At 44.8% G+C, this 19,420-nt stretch overlaps 1 protein-coding gene across 1 annotated transcript; it reads left to right on the top strand.

The window, feature by feature from the left end:
• Window positions 1-488: 488 nt before the first annotated feature.
• ZNF507 (zinc finger protein 507) lies at window positions 489-9,385 on the top strand. Its single transcript, XM_029284881.1, has 5 exons — window positions 489-2,540; window positions 3,533-3,602; window positions 6,031-6,193; window positions 8,192-8,326; window positions 9,023-9,385. Exons 1-5 carry the CDS (start codon window positions 489-491, stop codon window positions 9,372-9,374), a joined length of 2,772 nt encoding a protein of 923 aa, XP_029140714.1. The 3' UTR covers window positions 9,375-9,385.
• Window positions 9,386-19,420: the final 10,035 nt, after the last annotated feature.

Here is a 19,420-nt window from a genome sequence, read left to right as displayed (position 1 = left end):
AAGGCCATCTGGAAACAGCGAGGAACCAGCCCCTGCCGCGTCGGCCCCGCCCCCTGGGTGCATGCTGGGGAGGTGTCACCCTTTATGAGGAATGAAGAAATGCACCATCGCCTGGAAGTGGCCAGCAAATGGCCCTCGCCTACTTCACATATCCAGCTTAATGGGCTCTGCCCTGGTCCCACCCCCTTCTGCCAGAGACCCTCAGATCTGTCCCACTCCTACCTAGGCCCCCACAGGCACGCTTGACGCGAACGATGTAGAGCATGCCCACCCAGTAGGCCGCACCCACTCTATCCACGCGCAACCAGTAGGCCGCACCCACCCTGGCCACACACCCCTGCCCCCCCCGAGGGCAACCGCAATGCTGATGCGGCCCTCAATGAAATTGAGTTTGACACCCCTGTTGTAGTTAATCGCACCTACTTCAGCTTGCTGATGATGAAAGAGGCCATTTATTGTTTGTTTGTTTATTGCCATTTTTAGGTATTATGGAAGAAGGCAGTAACATCATTGCCCTAATCTCAAATCTGAGGGAACAGGAAGCCGTCCTGATTTCCGAAGCCATCGTAAACTCATCCGCAGAGAACGCCGATGACCCGCTGAAGTGTAAACCCGATCCCCTCATCCAGGTCATTCAGAAGCTCAGCAAAATTGTCGAAAGTGAAAAGTCACAGAAATGTGTTTTAATTGGGAAAAAACGCTTGTACCCTGACACCACCAACCTTCCAGAGGTCCCATCTAAAGCCCTGGAATTGCCTGCTTTGGGCACAATCAATATAGAAGACTATTACACGATGGACAGTCCTCCGCTGAGTAAAAGGAAGGTCCTTTGCTACCAGTGTAGTCTCTGCAAATCCGTGTCGCCCACCCTTCCTCTCTTAAAGGAGCACATCAAGCAACACGGTCAGCAGAACGAGGTCGTGCTTATGTGTTCCATGTGCAGTTTCACCACCCGGAGCGTAGAGGATTTTGAAAGTCACGTTCGAAGTCACCCAGAGAACAACAGCAAAATCCACACCACGTCGAAGGAACCGCATGGCACCGGCCTGTCGGCTACCGCTTTGCCTGAGCCAGTAGAAAAAGTCACAATCGGCACAGATCAAGGGACGCCGCCACCCCAAGTGCCCGAGAAGGGGAGGCGGAAATGGTACACCTACGAGCAATACGGCATGTACCGATGCCTGATTTGTAGCTACACTTGCGGGCAGCAAAGGATGTTGAAAACGCACGCTTGGAAGCACGCGGGAGAAGTGAACTGCTCGTATCCCATATTTGAGGAGGAAAAAGAGCAAGCCACCTTGCCGGATTCTGCCACGTTGGACACCGTCGTCCTTTCCCTAGAAAACAACGAGCAGGGACTCGGCAACAACCAGCCTGTTCAACTTCGCATTTGTAGCCCCGAGCCGGTGGCCTTCAAAACTGAAGAACCTGTCAAAGAAGAGTCGGCCCTAAGTCAGCCAACTGCGCTTTCACCTGCAGACAGATTCCTAGAGGAGCCAAGGTCGCATGAAGACCTGGACCAAGACCATTTGGGGGCCGACAGCTTGCTTTCTTCAGCCCAGAAAATCATTAACTGCAGCCCAAACAAAAAGGGCCATGTTAACGTCATTGTGGAACGCCTGCCCACCGCCGGAGAGCCCGTTTTGCAGAACGAAGCCATGGATAACGTCTTGCATTATTCCGTGGACGCCGGCCCTGAACACCCTCCGGCTGTACGGGACGTGTCGGGCGACATTTATCACATGGATAAGAATTCGATTGAAATCGAAGAAGTTATCATCGGGTGGAGCAGCGCGGAAAAGGCAGAAGGCAACATAAATCCCAGTCGAGCTAAAACGGCCAATGAAAATGCACCAGCCGCCCGGAGGAGAACCAATTCGGAGTCTCTGAGGCTGCACTCGCTAGCTGCCGAAGCCCTGGTTACCATGCCAATCAGAGCCGCGGAGCTTGCCCGATCCAGCTTGCGGGCTTTCGCCGATGTAAATCCTTTAAGTTCGGAGGCTGGGCCGAGGCTTCCCGAGGGCGGCTACTTAGGCCATTCTAAACGGCTTGCCTCCCTGAAGACGGAGGAATTGAGTAGCCTGAACCAAGAGGAGCAAGCTTTCGTGGAGCTGCAGAAGGACAAACCGGAGATCTCCGAAGGCCCCATCAAAATGGGCATCAGCATGTCGCTGCTGACAGTCATTGAGAAATTGAAAGAGAGGACGGACCAAAATGCCTCCGACGAGGACATTTTGAAGGAGCTGCAGGATAACGTTCAGTGCCAACCTTCGGGGGATGCCGGCGTGTTGGGGAGCAGTCTGGTGGAATACATCCCCGACGCGGATCGGCCTTTCCGGTGTCGCTTATGCCACTACAGCAGCGGCAACAAGGGGTACATCAAGCAGCATTTGAGGGTCCACCGGCAGAGGCAGCCTTATCAGTGTCCGATTTGCGAGCACGTCGCCGACCACAGCAAGGATCTAGAAAGTCACATGATCAACCACTGCAAAACCCGAATGTACCAGTGTAAACAGTGCGAGGATTCTTTTCATTACAAGGTGAAGAGCTGCGCCTGGGGTTAATCAAAGGCTGGGCCCAAACGGCCAGCTTGGGTGCTTAGAATTGTGCGAACGGGAGGGGTGGCACACTGGAGTCCTCTGCCTATTTTGTACAACCACAGCTTTGGTTTCTGATTGTGGTTCTGCTTGTGTACAAAACACAGAAGCTTAGACTACGGGTAGTCCTTGACTTACAAGAGTCCATTTAGTGACTGTTTGAAGGGACCTATGACCATTTTTCACACTAACGACCGCTGCAGCATCCCCACAGTCGCATGAGAAAAATTCAGATGCTTAACAAATGACTCACACTTACGATGGTTGCAGCGTCCCGGGGTCAAGTAATCAACTTTTGTGACCTTCTGACAAGTGAGGGGAAGCTAGATCGCTTAGCCACCATGTTATTGGCTGAACAGTTGCAATGGTTCACTTAACAATGTGGCCAAGAAAAGTTGTAAAATGGGGCAAAACTCACTTAAAAATTTCTCACTTGGCAAGATAAATTTTGGGCTCAGTTGTGGTCATAAGCTGAGGACTACCCATAACGGGGTTGGAAGGGACCTTGGAGATCTTCTAGTCCAGGGGTAGGCAACCTTGGCTCTTTTATGACTCGTGGACTTCAACTCCCAGAATTCCTGAGCCAGCCATGCTGAGGGAAAAGGGAGAGGTTTCCAAGCTGAGCCATGCTGGCTCAGGAATTCTGGGAATTGAAGTCCACGAGTCATAAAAGAGCCAAGGTTACCTACCCCTGGCCTAGTAAAAACCAGGGTTGAAAGGGAACAAATGTCAGGAAATTCCTCCTTCGTTCCAAGTGGGATCTCTCTCTGAAAGGCTTCCACTGCTGTTCAATTGTGGCTTTGAGTCATGCATTGACGTGATCAGCTCACTCACTGTCATTAATGCTCATGGAATAAAAGAATGCCCAACTGAACAACATTAACAACATTGTTTTAACGTGACAGTAACACTTATGCGACTGTTTTGTGTTCCAGAGTCAGCTGCGCAGTCACGAAAGAGAGCAGCACAGTCTCCCCGATACGTGCGCAACCCCGACGTTTGACGGCTTAGTGGCCTGCAGTGAAGCAGATGAAAGAGTTGGTACTGTCTATCTCGTTGGCTAGTTTTGTGGATTGGATTGGGTTCCCCTTGCACACCATGGCTCTCAGCTGGGTGATTGTGAGAATGGCCAGGGTGCACCTTCCCTCTCTCTCCTGGCGCCCTACTCAACTACTTGGCCTCTGCTGGCTGGCAGTTTCAGGCATTATAACCTGGTAGATCTAGATCAGGGGTCTTCAAACTTGGCCCTTTGATGACTTGTGGACTTCAACTCCCAGAATTCCTCAGCCAGCGTGCCTTATAAAGGGCCAAGTTTGACTTACAAAGGGCCAAGTTTGAAGACCCCTGATCTAGAGCAACATTTCTCAATCTCAGTTGACTTTAAGAGCTGTGGACTTCAACTCCCAGAATTCCACAAGTCTTAAAATTGCTGAGATTGAGAAGTATTGGAGAGCAGGACTCTCCAAACTTGTCAGCTTTAAGACTTGTGGAGTTCAACTCCCACGATGAACTCCTATTCAACTCTCCGGCTGGCTGGGGAATTCTGGGAGTTGAAGTCCACAAGTCCTAAAGTTGGCAAGCTTGTGGAGACCCCCTGCTCTAAAGGGTGCCAGGTTGCAAGTAGGCCATTGTAAACTCATCCTTTGCTTCCCCAGTTGCAAATAGAATCTGAATTCTCTTTGGAGAATTGAGAGAGAGAGGAATGTTTCTCGGCTATCCCTGTTTAAGCCCTCTTGTCATTTAATAATGATGATTTATTTGAGGGTGCAACCCTGGGTGGGAGATTCTCTTCCCTATTCCTTCATCTGGGTGCAGAGATCAGGGTTTGTCGGCCTTGTTTCTTGATTGCTGGTTGCTCAAAAAAAAAGGGAGGGGGCGTTTCCTGCCCTGTCTCGTATCTTAAAGTACCTTTTTATCTGAAAACCTCATGTTAGAAGCCTGCCTTCACTTGACACCATTTCCTGTTTAATTGCATTCATTAAATGAGAATGCTAGCTTTCCGAAGCATTTTGAAAGCCCTTTGCAATCAAATTAAGGTACAATTGCAGGAAAGGAAATCCTCTTGTCAAACAGATGCTGCCTCTATAAAAAAAAAAACGAAGTTTATGGCGCAGCATCTGCTTGCGTGTCAGTTGCTTGAGCAGAAACATGCCTTTCCTGCTTAGAAAAACCATCAGTGTTCCTGTTCACCATGGCTGCGTTTATAACATTAAAGGGATCCCCAGCGCCCAGGATCAGAGGGGGAAATGTTGGGTTGCTACGGAAAAAGACCCGCAGCTAAACCGAGATTGTCATACCTTGTTCCCCTTCCGAAACGTGTATGCATTAAACCAGGCCCTAAACCCCACCAGCTCAACTGAATCATTTAGTAAAAGGGAATGGGAGTGTGGCGCTTTGTCAAATTAACAAATTTAATCGGAGAGTTTTGCAGTGCACAATGCTGTAGGGGGGGGGGGGTAGTGACTACAGACACCAGCGTCAGGCACAAGTAACCCAAGGAGTAGGAGTTGAGTTCAAAGCACTTCAAGTTTATTACCTCTTACCTCTACACAAGAATCTGATCCACTCAAGGTCAAGACAAATTTGCCCTCGATAGGAGTCAAGAGAATTTAAAGGAGGCTGGACTTAGGTGTGTTATGGGAGCACAGCGATTTCAAACTGATGACACGTTTGATCCTGCCCTCGGGCTCAGCCTGGTCATCTCCTGCCTCCAGTCAATGATACATCCTTTGCCAGTGCCTAAGGCTTCTTCTCCTAAAGGTGCTTTTTCAAAAGGCAACCGGGCTTTTGTTTTTCCTTTGTTTTCCCTTCTCATCCAAGAAGCTTCTTCAGTTCTGACTGAACGGTGGAGGATGGAAGGAGTTATACTCCTTGCGGTCATCTGGTCGTTAGCACTCTTTCTGAGAGTCGTTGAGGCCACTTGGAGGTTTATCTGTGCCCTCGGGGTCCCCTGAATAGTGCAAATGGGTGTGTGTATATTGATATATCCTACCCTCCGGTTACACAAAGGGTGACTGTGACACAAACGGTAGTACAAAATGTGTCCAGTTTTGATCACAGCAATACAGAAATGGTATTGTCTAGAAACATTTAAGGACAGGGACCCAGGTTAGCTCTCTCTCTTTTTTTTAACCATTGGAGAAGGAACGGTGATTCAAGACAATTGAAATGCAGCATCCCTTAAAAGTTGTGGTGTTGAACGCTGACAATCTTCATGGTTGGAAAGGGCAAAGAGGCAAACACCGGGAAAATAAGGTTACCAAGGCCAGCCAGAGTTTCTCTCGATAGCAAGATAGGCAGCATATAAATTTAATAAATAAATAAGTGGCTAGTCAGCATGGCTCAGCTTGTCTTCCATAGTAGGAAAGTTATGATCCCTGTGTTTTATTTACAGCTTAGAGGGTTCTCACGGGTATCTAATTAGCCCTAGTAGAAACCCGGATTGAAGGGGAACAAATGTCTCCTGATGTTCTTATTCTAGGGGACAAGATCTCAGTTCAGAAACTTTACCGATGCGACATTTGCGATTACACAAGTACAACGTATGTTGGAGTGAGGAATCACAGACGGATTCACAACTCGGATAAGCCCTACAGGTGAACATATCTGCATTTCGATTATCCATGGCATTTAAGCCGGTTTTGTTTTGTTTGTTTGTTTGTTTGTTTGTTTGTTTGTTTGTTTTAACGGTTCCTTTGCAGCAGCCAGTGGGCAATTTGAAATATTCTGATTTCGAAGGAGGGCATAAATGATCAGGGATTTGTTCCTGAAACGTACTTAGAATCCTCCCGCCTGTTTCCTACGCTTCTGCTTGCCATAAATATAATCTCTTTTCATTGGCAGAATTCAAGCTTAAATTTTTACCCACTAAATTATCAAAGCAAGTGGATTAAGCCCAGGGTTTTAGAGAGTGCCAGCCCAAAGTCACTCTGAGGAACATTTTGGAGATTGCATTCCAAAGTAATGCAAGGGTTGAAATATAAATAAATTTATATCTGGGTTTTTTTTTTAATAAATTGTTAAATTCAGTTACAGGGCTACAGTCCGTATTTAACATAACATATATTTAATATTTTCCCCATTCTGTCATATTAAACAATTTGGCGATGTTTTTGCAAAGGCTGTGGGGTTTTCAGTGTCCGGCAGGCATCTGTCTCTCTGCTTCCTTCTTTGAATAGGTTACCAACATCTGGAAAGGACTTTTGACTAGTGACTTTGCTATTTTAATGGCAGCCATCTTTTGATAAACTTGACCAGCCTTTTGCCGATGGTCACTTCCAGAACTCCCCAATCAATTTTTTTCCTTGGGATACAAATTTTCCTTGTATCCCAGCAGAAAACGAGTTTGGAAGTAAAGGAGGTCCATGTTTGACTATTGGATTGCAAGTGATCAAACCTAGAAGCATTGCTAATGTTCCGAAACATTTTTATTTTAACTCTGGGGCATTCAAATACCAAGGGGACACAAGACTGCCGGAGTCCACCCTTCCTTTGTTTTTTGTTCAGGTGCCGCGTCTGTGACTTTGCCACAACGAGTATGAATAGCTTGAAGTGTCATATGAGACGCCATCCACAGGAGCACCAGGCAGTGCAGTTAATGGAGCAGTTCAAGTAGGTAACAAATAGCAAGACAGTAGCACCAGCAGCAATCTTGTTCCCTGGCTAAATAACGGAGTTACAGTTTTCAAGGTTTCTTTAGATCTGTTCTTATTGCTTGGTCTGTCCGCCTTTTTAGTCTTTATTCTGCGTTGCCATCAGCTACCTAAGAAGTATTTTGTTTTGGATGGCTTGAGTGAAGCTGCTGAGATTTGCAGTGTAGCTATATTTGGAAGACCACTCATCCTTTTTTTTTATCAACCATTGCATTCCAAAGTTCTCTCCTTGTCTCAGTCCCTTTTAACTGGAGTGCCATGCAGTTTCTGCTATTGAACTGTTCATTTGTTTCGCCGAATAATCTTTTGAAGGATTAGGAATCAGGATTTTTTTTTCCAATTGATAAATTATTTGGTATGTAGTACAGGTAGTCCTCGGTTTACAACAATACAACAGTTTTCTGACTGAAACGGCACTGAAAAAAATAGTAGTAGTAGTAGTAGTAATAGCAGTAATAATAATAATAAATAATAATAGTAACAACAACAATAATAATAATAAAGTTGGAAGAGACCTTGGAGATCATCTAGTCCAACCCCCTGCTCAGGCAGGAAACCCTATACCATTTCAGACAAATGGCTGTCCAGTCTCTTCTTAAAAACTTCCAGTGTTGGAGCATTCACCGCTTCTGGTTGTTCTGTCAGGAAGTTTCTCCTTAGTTCTAGGTTGCTTTTCTCCTTGATTAGTTTCCATCCGTTGCTTCTTGTACAATTTCTGCATCCTTAAAAGTCCATTTTACTAGCTAATCTTAGATAGGACTGTATATTTGCCCGGAGACAGACTTACTGTTAGGGAAGGTGCCCTGTAGAGATTCTTTAAAATGTTACTTAAACTGCAATTCCAGATAAGCCAAGTTTAACTGAAAATGGAGTACTGGTCTGCTTTGCTGTAGTATGTTTTTCACTTGCAATAACTTTTGCATCCTCTCGTTGTTATTTCAGATGTTCTCTCTGCGGATATGTATGCAGCCACCCGCCTTCCCTAAAGTCTCACATGTGGAAGCACGCAAGTGATGAAAATTATAATTATGAACAAGTGAATAAAGCGATTAACGATGCAATTTCACAAAGCAGCAGGTGCGTGCGTTCAGCAGTCCCTGTTTAGGTTTGTGACACCAGACTCCATTGAACACCACCACTGAAAAGATTTTAATCCTCTGGGTTTAGAAAAGAAACATCATTGTGCTGGACCAGCCAGTTAGCTTAAGAACTGTATGTTAGAATGTTTAGCATTTAAAGGGTTAAATGCTGTTTCCTTAAGAGATGGCTTATGGGTAATGTAGTTTTAGCTGTTCAGTGAATCCTATACTTATCTAGTGCTAGTCAGTGGAAGGGGCCACAAAGTTCATCACAGGATATCCTGGCTACCAGCCAGCTTGTAAAGAAAGCCTTTGTCTAACCCACCATGCTGCACGCATGGAGATCGTCCGTAACCACGCTAAGCTGATATGGAGAAATTACTGCCTTTTACCTACTCAAAATGGACAAATATACACAACCGGACACATCTTCAGAATAGTAAGTTTCTGCTAAGAATTCCTGGAATAAATATTTGTTTTAAAACCATTTTCGTTGAGTTTATGCTGTCTGGACAGAACTACAAGGCATCTTAGTTCGGGTTCCAGAATAATCATCCAAAATAGGGGATGGATGGAGAAGCTGGCCACTTATTTTACTTTTGATTTTATTTATTTATTAAATTTATATACTGCCCATCTGGCTGCCCAAGAAAACTCTTCTTATGCCAAACTTTTCGTTATCTTTATCTTGTAGGCTACTGGGTCAGCTGCCTGGGAAGAAAGTAACCAAAACTTTGGAAGATGATGCCAGTAGCTCCGAAGGCGTGTCTTTTTCAACTTCTCCTAAGCCGATGGAGAACAAAATAATGAGTTCAGACAACCATCAAGATCCAGCTTCTACCACCAATACCTCAAGCAGTTCAGAGAAGGCTCCAGGCCAGTCCCACCTTGGCTCAGAATACTGTGTTCTGCTCTTCTGCTGCTGTATCTGTGGATTTGAGTCCACCAGCAAAGAGAATTTGTTGGACCATATGAAAGAACATGAAGGGGAAATCATCAACATCATTCTCAATAAGGACCAGTCAGCAGCTCAAAGTGTAAACTAAATCAACGTTTCTCCACCTTAGCAACTTGAAGGACGCGTGGACTTCAACTCCCAGAGTTCTCCAGACAGTCCTGCTGGCTAGGGATTTCTGGGAGTTGACATCCGCGCATGTTCAAATTTGTCAAAGTGGGAAAACACTGAGCTAGACAAAGTTCCTTTCACTCCGGACCTCCAACTTTGCCTGAAGGACTTGCTAAATCAAAGAACTTAGGAACAAGCCTGTATGTATGTGTACATATTTATTTGCTCAAAGTGCAAGTCTTCGTTCCTTCCTCCATCTGAAGCCCTCTTGTTATTTTACAAGCTTTCGAAGAAACCATAACGTGAATAATGCTGCGTTTACAGTAAAAACCCAGAAGTTGTCTTCTACCCACTAGAACTATTTTTAATGCCTATTATTAACCCAAATGATAGTGACATAAGAGAATTGACCGTGAGGAATTAACAAAAAGGGATTTAACCTTTCTAGATGCCTAGACATGCATCTAGAGGGCATAAAATCTGCTTCAGGTAAGTTTGAAAGAAAACCATCTTGCTACGACCAGCAAGCAGCCATTTCTGAGGATGGAAGCCTTTGTTCGTTCTTAGGCTTCCCGTCGCAACTGATTGTTTTCTGGGCCAAATTCTTGCTGCATCAAGCAACATAAAATAAGTTCTGCCTCTGGGTAAAATATTTGGCTGGTTAATTCTTTTCTTTGATGCGATAGAAAAGTAAGTATGTCATCGGGCCCTCTTTAGCAAAGTTTTTTCAGTTCTACCTGTACATAGGATAAGCAGATATTGATTAGTATTTCATTTCGGCATGCATAATTTTAGAAGGGTCACAAGAGACAAGGTAAACTGTTAATCTAACTCTGAAGCAGTGCAATGAAAGGGATCTCTCACCTATGTCTGTCTGTCTGTCTCTCTCTCTCTCTCTCTCTCTCTCCCTCTCCCACTCTTCCTCTCATCAAATAACATTTCAAAATCTCTATACAAAAGTCCATTGCAACTCCGATGAAAACCCTGGTAAATTTAGCCCCTGAAAACAAACAGGTCCCTTCCAATCTCAGGCAGCTTTTAATTTGTTCCATCAAAACGAGAGCAAAGGCTAATTTCTTTTCACCCCTTGCCCTTCCTTACTGATCTCTGGAAAAAAAAAACAATCTCAGGAAGATAAAAGACATCACTTGGTTTTGTGCGTTCTTAGCAGCTCTGCCGTACTGTCTTAACACCTTGTGACATTACCCTATTAGGATTTGGCAGGTGTTACAACTTTCATCCCTTATGCCAGGGCTCTCCATACTTGCTAACTTTTAAGACTTAGGGATCGCCACTCCCAGAATTCCTCAGCCAGCCATTCTGGCTGGGGAATTCTGGGAGTTGAAATCCACGAGTCTTGAAAGTTGTCAAGTTTGGAGATCCCTGCTTTATGCCTGAATTTCTTTTTTTGGTTGTAGTCCTAAGTACAGTTCAGCTGCTTAACCGCCAGTGGTTTCCATGCTAATTACACAGCCTCTTCTCAATTCTACGCAGCCAATGTGCTCTGTATGAAATGCAGTTGATGCTTCCTTTTAGCAGTTCTCTCTCAGCTCATGTCACACACACCCCCATTGCATTTCCTTTCGAGTAACTTGTTACTTATAGTGGCTTCATATGCAGTTTTGAATTATTTTGCCAGACGTGCAAGATACGTTCCTTGTCTATTTATTAATCTATTTATATTTGTATTTTAGCAAAGTTAAGTTAAAAACCTCACAGTTTTTTACGGTGCTACTTGAGTTGGGCGTCTCCTTCCCTGCCCTCACCCCAAATATTTCTGAAGTGTGAAGTTGGGCAAATGGAAAACTTCGTGTAGATCGTTTTCAAACTTTAAAGGCTGAATGGAGAGCGGTTCTTGAAAGCATTTCATATTATCCAATGTGGAATTCCTCCTTTTTGCATTGTGTAATACTGTGTATTGTTTCCTTCTAAATTATATGCAGCATTATATGAAAAGAGAGTATTGTAATAGTCTGGGGGAGGGTCCCCAAATTTGGCGGCTTTTAAGACTTGTGGACTTCAACTCCCAGAATTCCCCAGCCAGCATGGTTGGCTGAGGAATTCTGGGAGTTGAACTCCAGAAGTCTTAAAATTGCCAAGTTCGGAGGCCCTTGTATAGTAGAAATTTGAGAAAAGCCTACTGCCCACAGTTTCCTGGTACCCACTCTTGCCAAAAGAAAAAGAAAAATCAGAAATAAAAATGGCAGCTCTTTCCCTTGCCCAGCTTTTTACTTTTAAATGAGATATAATCTTCTGCCAAGTTACCCATTCTTGATTTACAGAAATAGGTCATGTTAGGATTACGGTTAGATAGGATGTAGAATGTCGCTATTTCCAAGTTATCCTTTAAGGCAGCTTTTCTCAACCACAATAACTTTTAAGATGCATAGATTTCAACTTCCAGAATTTGGGGGATTCTGGGAGATGAAGTCCATGCATTTTAAAGTTGCCGAGGTGGAGAAACATTTTTTAAGGAACAGAACATCTAAGACAGGGGTGTCCAACCTTGGCAACTTTAAGACTGGCTGGCTGGGGAATTCTGGGAGTTGAAGTCCACAAGTCTTAAAGTTGTCAAGGTTGGACACTCCTCATCTAAGGGGAAACTGAGGGAATGTGTCCATTTCAGGATGCTGTACAGTACTTGACTTTCCCAGTCAAGAAAATGGAAATCAGACTGGTTAGAATGGGTTTTAAGATAATGTCTTTATATTCATTTTTCTATTGACATTTCATCCTCCTCATGAATTTCTGATGTGCTTGGAAAGAGGAAATTTTTGGGTACTTCTTTAGGTATCTGCACTCATACTAAAAAGACCATTATTTCATCCCCTTTTGTTGGAATAAACGATCTGTTTATTGTAACCTGATTAGGCTCCGTTATAAATTACCTAGGCTAAAATTTCATTTTTAATTTTCCTTTTCAAGCCAGGGTGGCTGTTATTTGTAAATTTTCATTCTTCATAATAGATCATGCCTCTTTAGTACACTACAAGAAAATTGTCAAAGTATAAGCTTACAGTGTATAACAGCAGTGAAGTTCCTATTGAAGTTAGCTATTAATTTTTAGGCATGTAATTTTTTTTAAGAAACCACAAGGAATAAATAAGTATATTTTCTGCATGTAATCTTTAACTCACACTGTTAACTCCCAAAAAATTTAAAAAAAAGAAATTAAGTGACTAGTCAGTACTAAAAGAGTGACATTACCTTTATTTGCACAAAAAGCCAACCAATTTTAAACTGACATTCTTCAGTCTTGCGTCTGACAGGAGTTTATTGATCATGTTACTTGCCTTGGGGGGGAAAAATGTTGAGATGTACTCTATTTGGATGTCAGTCATTTCCTTTTTTTTTTTTAATCAAAAAGCACTTTTCAGATATATAGCATGTCTTCATTTTTTAGATATTGGTAAGATGATGCTTAGACTCGCTAATTATACTGTATGTTTTAATTTATGTAGGAGCTGAATTCAGGGCTCTGAATTAAAAAGCCAGCTTTAGTTTCTAGTTCTTACGGATACAGTTCCCGTTTATATTCCAAGCTGCAGTTATTTATATACCCTTGTTAGGGAGCAGAGTTAGAAAACCACCTTATTCCTTGGTAGCCTCCAGCTATATTCAACGTATTGTATTGAATACATACTATGCTAAAAAAAAAATCAGCACGCTTCAATTCTTGTTGGAGCTAATCAGCTGAACCACCCAGATGTAAAACCCTGCCAACAACAGAGTAGAAGAATATGAGAGTGGTTGAAATCACATTTGCACTCACTGGATATTTGTGCACGACACGTAGTATTTAGGTAAGGCGCACATAAAATCCCCGTAGGAAGCAAGCCCGAATTTGCATTTTTTTTCCTAGTCTTTATATATGCAGATATTATGCAAACGTGGCTTGAACCTTAGTGGATGCGGAAGTAAACCAGACATCTAGGATATGGGAAGCACCAGTGCAATTCACTCTTTGCTCTCCTGTTTGAGTAGACTAAAACCTTAAGTCTGAGCTCATTCCATATGATTGCATTAAATAGCTTACCTGGAAACAGAATATTATATTTAACAGGGACCTGCTTCCACAATTAAGTATGGCATTAACAGCTTGGATGATAGAGGCTATTTTACAGCTTCACATAGTGTCCGTCCCTTGAGGGGCAGTGAAGTTCTGAATTTTAAAGCTCTTATTTAATCACTAAATAAATGAATAAAATGTACAGTCGGTGCTCAAAGTAATGTTAAAATATATTTAATAGACTTTTGCATTTGATATTCATGAGCATGGATACATTTATATTTTTTTAAGAAAAAGAATTGTAATACGATGGCACTGTTTTTTTATAGCCAAAGTATAAAACGTATAGAAAACTGACATGTTGAAAACCGCAGATCTTGGGGGTTTTTTTTTTTCTCTCTCTCTCTCTCTTGCTATATCTTACTGATAGGATGGCTTATTTTGTAAGATCCGCACATTAAACTGCATGCCTTAAGCTCTCTTTAGAATTGTCTTGTTTAGAAATGATGGGCGCAGGCTTTGTAGAGCTACTTTGACTACCTTACGAGATACCGAACAACGTTAGAATAATTTATTTTACTTTTACAGAAGTTTTGTCATGTATTGACTAATTGTATTTTGGTAAATAAACTCCTTTGTTGAATACCTCGGTAGCGTGCTCTTGATTTACTCTTAGATGGACCACTTTAAAAGCAAACAGAGCAAAGTGGCAAAATTCGATTTTCTGTTGGTTGTTTTTTTTTAAAAAAAAAAAAATACACAGCCTGCAATCTTGTTAATCTCTGAGAGCAAAAGTAGATGATTTTGGGGGTTTTTTTTAATACGGAAACCTTTCCCAGCTCTTGAAACCTTTAAAAGGCATTCTATGAAGAAAAATGAATTGGTCACGGAAGATTAGAAGTACAAAGGAAACCGGATCCACCATCCGTTGTTAGTTCTGCATCTGGAGCCAAGTTGCACGTGGAAACCTTACAACGGTTCTACTCACTTAAGAGAAATTATGAACTCTGGCAGTTTAGTTCAACCCGGGACATCCATGCCAACCCATGGCTGAATCACAGGTTGTTCCATAAATCACAACTAGGTGGGTTCACCTAATGTGACATTCTAACCCTAAACTGAAGCGCCTATTTAGTACTAGTTAATAATGGTTCCGGGAAACTGGGTTCAGTGGTGGGATTCAGCCGGTTCATACCAGTTCGGCAGAACCGGTAGCTAATTTTTTATTGCCCGGGCCCAGAATGGACTTCCGGAAGCGGCATCCACACAGAGAACTGATTGTTCACATATCTGAATCCCACCACTGACTGGGTTCACACATCCTTCTTAATCCAGATTAGGATGTTTCACTCCTCTTTCTGTCTAGGGTGGACCTTTGGACAGCTGCCTATTGGTTTGGATATGTCTTTTTGGCAAGTCCAGCTAAGAAGTAGCACCTATGGGCCAGTTTGGTGCAGGGGTGAAGGCAAAACCGGGCTAAAAACTGGGAGGTTGTGAATTCTAGACCTGCTTTAGGCACAAAGCCGGCAGGGTGACCTTGGGCCAGGCACTTTCTCTCAACCCCGGGAAGGAGGCAATGGCCAACCCCTTCTGAAAGTCTTGTGTTGCTAGGCAATCTCCGGAAACTGGACAGGATTGACCGGAAGGGGATGAAAAGGGAGCATCTAATCGATCTTGAGAGAGCTGATCCGAGTTGGACCTGGCTGGCATCTGCAGAGGAGACCGCCGCAAATCAGCTGTACAGATAGGCCTCGACTTACAACGGGGCCCAACATTTCTGTTGCTAAGTGAGACATGCTGTATGTCAAGTGAATTCTGCCCCATTTTGCAACTTTTCCTGCCACAGTTGTTAAAGCGAATCCCTGCCGCTTTATAAGTTGTTAAGCGAAGCTGACTTTCCCCTTGGCTTTGCTTGTTCAGAAAGTCGCAAAAGGGGTTCACGTGAGTCCCGGACACTGCAACCGTCATAAATAGGAGTCAGTCGCCAAGGGTCTGAATTTTGATCAGGTGTCCAGGGGGACGCCGCAAGGGTCGTTAAGTGTGGAGGTCCTGTCTGCTTCCAAAAAATAGCGGACAAGCGGGGGGTGGGGTGGTGTTAAGTAGTAAAAAAAAGTAGACTGTACAGCTTTAGATTAGGTACCATTTCATCATAAAGCTTTAGAATAAAAAAAAATGTCCACTCTTTTGTGAAAAAGAATAGCGAACATAATGTGAAAAAAGCGGACTGTCCGCTCAAATAGTGGACACCTGGCAACCCCACTGGAGGAAGGGTCCTGGGTCCCTTTTTGGAGCGCCGTCGCAAAGACGCAGGGACACTAAACGAACCGTTGTAAGTCGAGGACTACCTGTACGGGAAGCTCCACCTTCCCCGGCGCAAAGGCGGCGGCCGATCCCCTCCTGGCGGATGCCGAGAAAGCGCCGAGGATGCGCCCAAGAAGCCTCTGGCGGGGGCGGCGCCCCTCCAGGCGTGTGCGCGACCGAGCCCGCCTGTTGCATCGGCCCGTCCTTTGCATCCAGCCGGCCACCCCGAGCCCAGCCCGGCTGGCTCCTCCTCTCGCTCCGGCCGCGCTCCCGCCCAGCCGCCCGCCCGCCCGCCTCCCTTCCTCCGGCGCCCAACCAGCCGAGGCCGCCTCGCCCGGAGCGCCGCCAGCCCTGCGCCGCCGCCGCCGAGCCCCAGCCGCCGCCGGCAGGTAGGTGGATCCCGGCGCTCGGAGGCTCCCCGGTCGGGGAAGGCGGCGGGGCGGCGGCGGCGGCGGCCGGGAGGCGCGGCGGGGCCGGGCCGGGCTGGGCTGGGCTGGGCTNGAGGCGCGGCGGGGCCGGGCCGGGCTGGGCTGGGCTAGGCCGGCTGCGGGAGGAGCCCGAGAAGCGGCTGGCCCGGGCCCTGGTTCGCGGATGCCGAGCCGTCTCTGCTGCTGCTGCTGCTGGAAAACACACGTGCGGGGATGCTGCTCGTGTGAATGCAGGCACAGGTGCCAGGGTGGGTGGGTGGTCTGTGTGCGTGAGGCTGGCTCCGTGCAAAGGAGCAGATCCGGATCTACGTGATCCAAACGCACCGATTCTTGGGGAGGGGATAAAGCGGGGAGCCCCAGAAGACCAGGTCTCCGGGATGGGAGCCTTCGGGGATCTTCTGGGGAGTCCCTGTCATCCCCTCCCCGAGAATTAGTGCAGAGTTCACGTAGATCCGGATCTGCCCCTTTGCACGGACCCGGCCTCCTGCATACAGACCTCACCCACCGACCCACCCTGGCGCCTGTGTCTGCATTCACACCTGCACCCTTTGTCATTGGCATCGCTCCAGATCCATCCTCACACTCGCCCAAGCTGGATTGGTACGACTGGGCTGCAAAAAGGAGAAGGGTCTTGGCTGGTAGTTCAATAGGTCGTGGGAACTGAGCCCTGTGTGGGGGGTTTAGGGGTTCAGGCACCCCTGGATTAATTCCGTTAACCCTGGGTTCATTTAGCTACGGTGCCCTATGTTGTGTGAGCACAGACAGGTGCATGACACAAACTAGGGAGTTTTCTATGAGAAGGTTATTTTTATTTATTTATTTATTTATTTATTGATTTGATTTGATTTGATTTGATTTGATTTGATTTGATTTGATTTGTACCCCGCCCTTCTCCTCACCGGACTCAGGGCGGCTGACAGCCTTATAAAACAACATTACAACAAATATCAATATTAAAACCAGATTAAAAGAAAATATTTGTAAAGGCCTAGTCGTTAAAATTACCCTTAAAAACCCCACTAAAATTCCCTAGGCCAATCCCGCTTGTTGGAAAAGCCATGTCTTTAGGGCGCAGCGGAAGGAGGGGAGATCCGGGATCACCCGGATCTCTGGGGGTAGTTCGTTCCAGAGGGTGGGGGCTCCCACCGAGAAGGCCCTCCCCCTGGGGGTCGCCAGCCGGCACTGTCTGGCTGACGGCACCCTGAGGAGACCCACTCTGTGGGAGCGTACCAGCCGATGGGAGGTAACCTGCGGCAGAAGGCGGTCTCGGAGATATCCAGGTCCGATGCCATGGAGCGCTTTAAAGATGATAACCAACACCTTGAAGCGCACCCGGAAGACCACCGGCAACCAGTGCAGCTCGCGCAGCAGCGGTGTTACATGGGAGCGACGAGTCCCTCCCAACACCGCCCGCGCGGCCGCATTCTGGACCAGTTGGAGAAGGTTCTAGCCACCCCACCCTCACCTTTAATTCCCCTCTTCTTTTCTTTCTTTAAAGTATATCCCTTCATTTTTAAAGAAGTTATTTTAATTTTAACTATAAGAATGTGTATATCGCATACGTGCCTCGTTAGAAAAAGTAACAGGAAGGATATAAAAGAAATTGACCATAAAAACAATCCATATTGTCTAATATTGATAAGCACCAGTTATATTATGTATAATATGTATACATCTGCAGCAGACCTATCTACATAAAAATATGATAAAAAGTGGATCATTTCTAGATCTTTTTCTCCCCTTCCTTCCCACCTTTTCTTTAAAAAAACCATCTCTATATTTTTGAAATGTACATATGGTATAGGTGGCTTAAATTCCCTTTCTGGGGAATTCTGGGAGTTGAAGTCCACACATGATATAAAGGTTCCCTGACATCAGTCTGCAGTTTATGTGCCCATAGCAGTTTCATGAATTATAATAATATTAATAATAACAACAATAATAATAATAGTTGGAAGGGACCTTGGAGTCATCTAGTCCAACCCCCTGCTCAGGCAAGAAACCCTATACCATTTCAGACAAATGGCTGTCCAGTCTCTTAAAAATTTCCAGTGTTGGAGCATTCACAGCTTCTGGAGGCAGGTTGTTCCTCTGGTTAATTGTTCTAAGTGTCAGGAAGTTTCTTCTTATTTCCAGCTTGCTTCTCTCCTTGATGAGTTTCCATCCCTTGCTTCTTGTCCTGCCTTCAGGGGCTTTGGAGAATAGCTTGACTCCCTCTTCTTTGGGGCAGCCCCTGATCCCACTTCTGCCTGGCAAAATGCATCTTTATCCCCCAAACATGCCTGTTGTGCTCTGAATGCAACTTTTACAGAGGAAGTCTAGAGCAGAAGCTTCCTTCTCTCGATCAATAATATTTATAGGACAATATTTCCTTCTCCCTTTCTGTATTGCACGTGCTTATTTCAACATTGAGTGGAACTTAGACCCTGGTGGCTCTGTGGTCACGTCCTGTTGATTGTCTTGGCAACAGCAGCGCAGAAGCCTGGATGATCGTTTTTGAGACTTCCCAATTTGGCCCACGGATCAGCCCTGACTGGATTTTTAGAAATCAACCAGCTAAGCTGCTACCAGCAGTGCTGAAGCCTATCTAAGAAACTCTGTGTAGTAGACTGGACGGAGGACAGGCAGTGACTGACCCAAAGTAAGTTTTCTCCATGACGTTGGTCCTGCCTATAGAACAGTACACTTTTTGGGGTGTTTTGGGAAGGTAATTTTGGTTGTTAATCCTTGCAGTCGTAGGTCCAGGCACTCATGTGACCAGACTAAATTTTTCTATCGTTTTTATGGCGGCCCGTAAGCGTATCATGCAATCATGAGTTAGAATCGTGCTACCATTAAGCGGATCATTCAGTCGTTAAGCAGATCCATTTTCTCCAATCACTGTTTTTTTAATGAAAACAAATACAAATGCTGGGAACCAGCAAAAAAAACCAGAGCAAACTGTGGTCATGTGACTATAGAGCTTTAGACTATTGATTATCTCTCCTTTGAAGATTAAGTCAGGCAGGAAATAATTATTTTATTTCCTTACTTGACATTAACATTTTTATTTGATTACCTTGTGGTAATTTGGTATTAAAAAAGTCCTCATAGAATTGAAAATCCCATTTGGAAGTTTATCTTGATACACTAGTCCTATTCTGTTAAAAAAAATGTAGTTACTACAGAACTAAAATATTTTTAGCAGAAAAGAACTCATATATCAAGGTAAAATTCCAAATAGTAGAAATTTACATGTTATCGATCCTACTATTGTACCAAGCCTCAAGAAAGAAAGAAAGGAAGGAA

This window comes from Protobothrops mucrosquamatus, unplaced genomic scaffold (assembly GCF_001527695.2).
Source record: "Protobothrops mucrosquamatus isolate PMUCROS unplaced genomic scaffold, P.Mucros_1.0 scaffold1051, whole genome shotgun sequence".
Classification (NCBI taxonomy): Eukaryota; Metazoa; Chordata; class Lepidosauria; order Squamata; family Viperidae; genus Protobothrops; species Protobothrops mucrosquamatus.
This window is presented reverse-complemented; position numbering and strand designations above follow the sequence as displayed.

What these genes read in the sequence shown, in the direction of transcription:
- ZNF507 (XM_029284881.1), top strand. Translation starts at nt 489, where the DNA reads ATGGAAGAAGGCAGTAACATCATTGCCCTAATCTCAAATCTGAGGGAA. An exon ending in AGGATTCTTTTCATTACAAG is followed by an intron (nt 2,541 to 3,532) that starts GTGAAGAGCTGC and finishes TTTGTGTTCCAG; the next exon opens with AGTCAGCTGCGCAGTCACGA. An exon ending in CGCAACCCCGACGTTTGACG is followed by an intron (nt 3,603 to 6,030) that starts GCTTAGTGGCCT and finishes TAGCCCTAGTAG; the next exon opens with AAACCCGGATTGAAGGGGAA.